Genomic DNA, 2500 nt, shown 5'->3' with positions numbered 1-2500 from the left:
CGTGAGCGTGCGCACGCGAACTTGCGCGTGTGCGTGCGTATGCGTGCATGCGTGCGTTATGCATAGCTCATCGAGCATCCGTGCGCCTGTGGCGAGGGACGGGACAGAGGGCGCGAGTGAGAGATAATGCGCGCACGCACGCAGCGAGTCGCGTCACGCCGTGCGTGGACACTGGTCTCCGGACACCCCGCTCACCGGACCGTCCGCGGGCGACGGCGGGCGGAGGCGGGCAGGTGGGAAGTGACGGTGGTTGTGTTTCCCGCACGCGGCGAGCGTGCCGATAATGATGTGATGACATGAGGCTACTGCGTGCGGTCATGTGCGCTCCCCACTGACAAACACATATATACGCACGCATACAGACATGCACGCATACAGACACACATAGACACACACACACGCGCACGCCCTCACGCTCATGCACACTCACGCGCGCGCACCGATTCACGCACGCACGCATACACACAAATTGCCCCTGAGCCGGTTAATTACCTCTCATTGCGGGAACTAACCTATCTCTACTCAGATATGTCGAACGTCCCAGGTGAAATATACAAATGGTAAATAACCTAAACCTTAGTATCACGGGTTAGCGATAGCAGTCGTCTATGACTAAAGTCCAACGGCCAAGGTAAAAATAGTTACACATTGAAATGGTTATTAAATTGTTTGTGTACTTAATAGGTCTTAGTATCTCTGGCCAGGGACATCCAGGACTGACTATAACGATGGGTTATTTATAGTATTATAATTATATCCTCTAGAATTTATGCAGCAGATATCGCCATTAGATGGATGTATAAGTGTAGGCCTATAGTATACGGTAGCTATGGTAACATTCTCTCTCAGTGCACAGACGCGGTAACTAGTGGATAATAATCGGACAAGGTGAACGTTTTTTTAAGGAAACAACAGAGATGAGCTTATTTGTGGGATAAGCAGACAAGGGTTTGGATTATAGTTCGGCGTTGACGGCTGTTTGCCACCCAATTAGGCGCACTAATGAGAAAATGGCGTCGACGATTTCACAGGATTTTCGCGCCTCACCCATTTAACATCGCCGACACCGCCTGTCGTGCGAGCGTGCCTGCGTGCGCCTGCGTGTGTGCGCGTGTGTGCGTGTCTGCGCGCGCGTGTGTCTGTGTGCTCGCTCTTCGGTTAATTACTTTATAATGCGATAACGTATTTAAATCGCCGCGATAAATTAATCAAACTCATTAAATCTTGCAGCGCGCGCGCCCTCGAGCCTCGCCCGGCGGGCGACCGTCGTGCATGCCTGGTAAACACTGCAACAACGCTGCAGTCGTTCCTCCCGCAACCCCGAAGCCAATTAAGCCAGTCGCACGCGAGCGCATTATTTTCTCATTGGCGGCCGATTTCGAGAGAACATTCTTTTCTCATTGGTTGGTCGACGCGTCGTTTTCTCACCGGTCTCGCATTTGTGTTTTTCTTCGGCTAGGTGCGCACATCGAACCCATCGATATGGGCAACGGGCGTCACGACGACGATGACGGCGGTTGCCATGACGGCGGGCAGCAGGGAACTCCTGGCGCCCTCGCAGCTAGGTGTACGCAGCTTCCCGACCTCGTGCAGGGTCAGCAGCAGCAGCAGCGGCGGTGGACGGCGAGTAGCGATGAGATGCAGCGACAGATCGCCGAACACCTGAGGATGGTCGGAGACGAGATCGACCGGTCGTATTCGATGCCAAATCTACTGGTGAGTGCCACCATTGTTGCGTCTGCGGCTACACCGCGTAGTCGCCATTGTTGCGTCAGCGACCACACGGCGTAGCCGCCATTGTTGCGTCAGCGACCACATGGCGTAGCCGCCATTGTTGCGTCAGAGGCCAAACCGTGTGGTCGCTGTGACCCTTATTGTAAACGTACCCTTGCTAGATTTCGTATGGGCCTGGGCATGTCCAGCAAGGCGCATGTCACATTGCGTATGCCCATGACGATATGACTTATTTGGCCATGTGCAATATAAGGGGTATGTTTGCCGTAAGGAAGATATATACCGTCAAACCGTGCAACACCGCCATTGTTGCGTAAACGGCTACACTGCGTGTCCGCCATTGTTGAGGATAGAGTCGCGGCGCTGATGCTGATGGGAAATTAATAGAAAATTATTTGAAGGAAATAGCGACTTCCACCTTAACAACACGATAGCAAAGAAGGCCGTAAGGGAGATACACCGTCATTGTTGCATAAACTGCGTGTCCGCCATTGTTGCATGGGGATAGAGTCGTGGCGCTGATGCTGATGGGAAATTAATCGAAAAAAAATTATCTGAGTTAATTGCCAAGCGGTCAATGAAGCCTGACGAAATCACGTTAAATTCTGAACGTTAAATTCTGGGCGACTGTGTTTGAAATGTGTCGAAATTGGTTAAAATATTGCTTTACTGGGAAGTTAACCCCGAGTTACACGAAAATGTGCATGTATAACACTCTGTTAGTTTGATAATCACAACATAAATATATAAATATAATATAAATAAA

The 2500-nt window shown here is 51.1% G+C and overlaps 1 protein-coding gene across 2 annotated transcripts in view; it reads left to right on the top strand.

Moving 5' to 3' along the window:
• The window catches only part of LOC106805778, a 38769-nt gene that overhangs the window by 5902 nt on the left and 30367 nt on the right, over positions 1–2500 (top strand). For both annotated transcript variants that reach the window (XM_014807499.1, XM_014807500.1), the window contains exon 2: positions 1460–1716. In XM_014807499.1, coding sequence (XP_014662985.1) covers positions 1460–1716 — 257 coding nt within the window. The remainder of the gene's footprint in view (positions 1–1459; positions 1717–2500) is intronic.

Source organism: Priapulus caudatus, unplaced genomic scaffold (assembly GCF_000485595.1).
Source record: "Priapulus caudatus unplaced genomic scaffold, Priapulus_caudatus-5.0.1 Scaffold126, whole genome shotgun sequence".
NCBI classification, from domain to species: domain Eukaryota; kingdom Metazoa; phylum Priapulida; class Priapulimorpha; order Priapulimorphida; family Priapulidae; genus Priapulus; species Priapulus caudatus.
The sequence above is the reverse complement of the archived record's forward strand: the minus strand, read 5'-3'. Positions and strand labels throughout refer to the sequence as shown.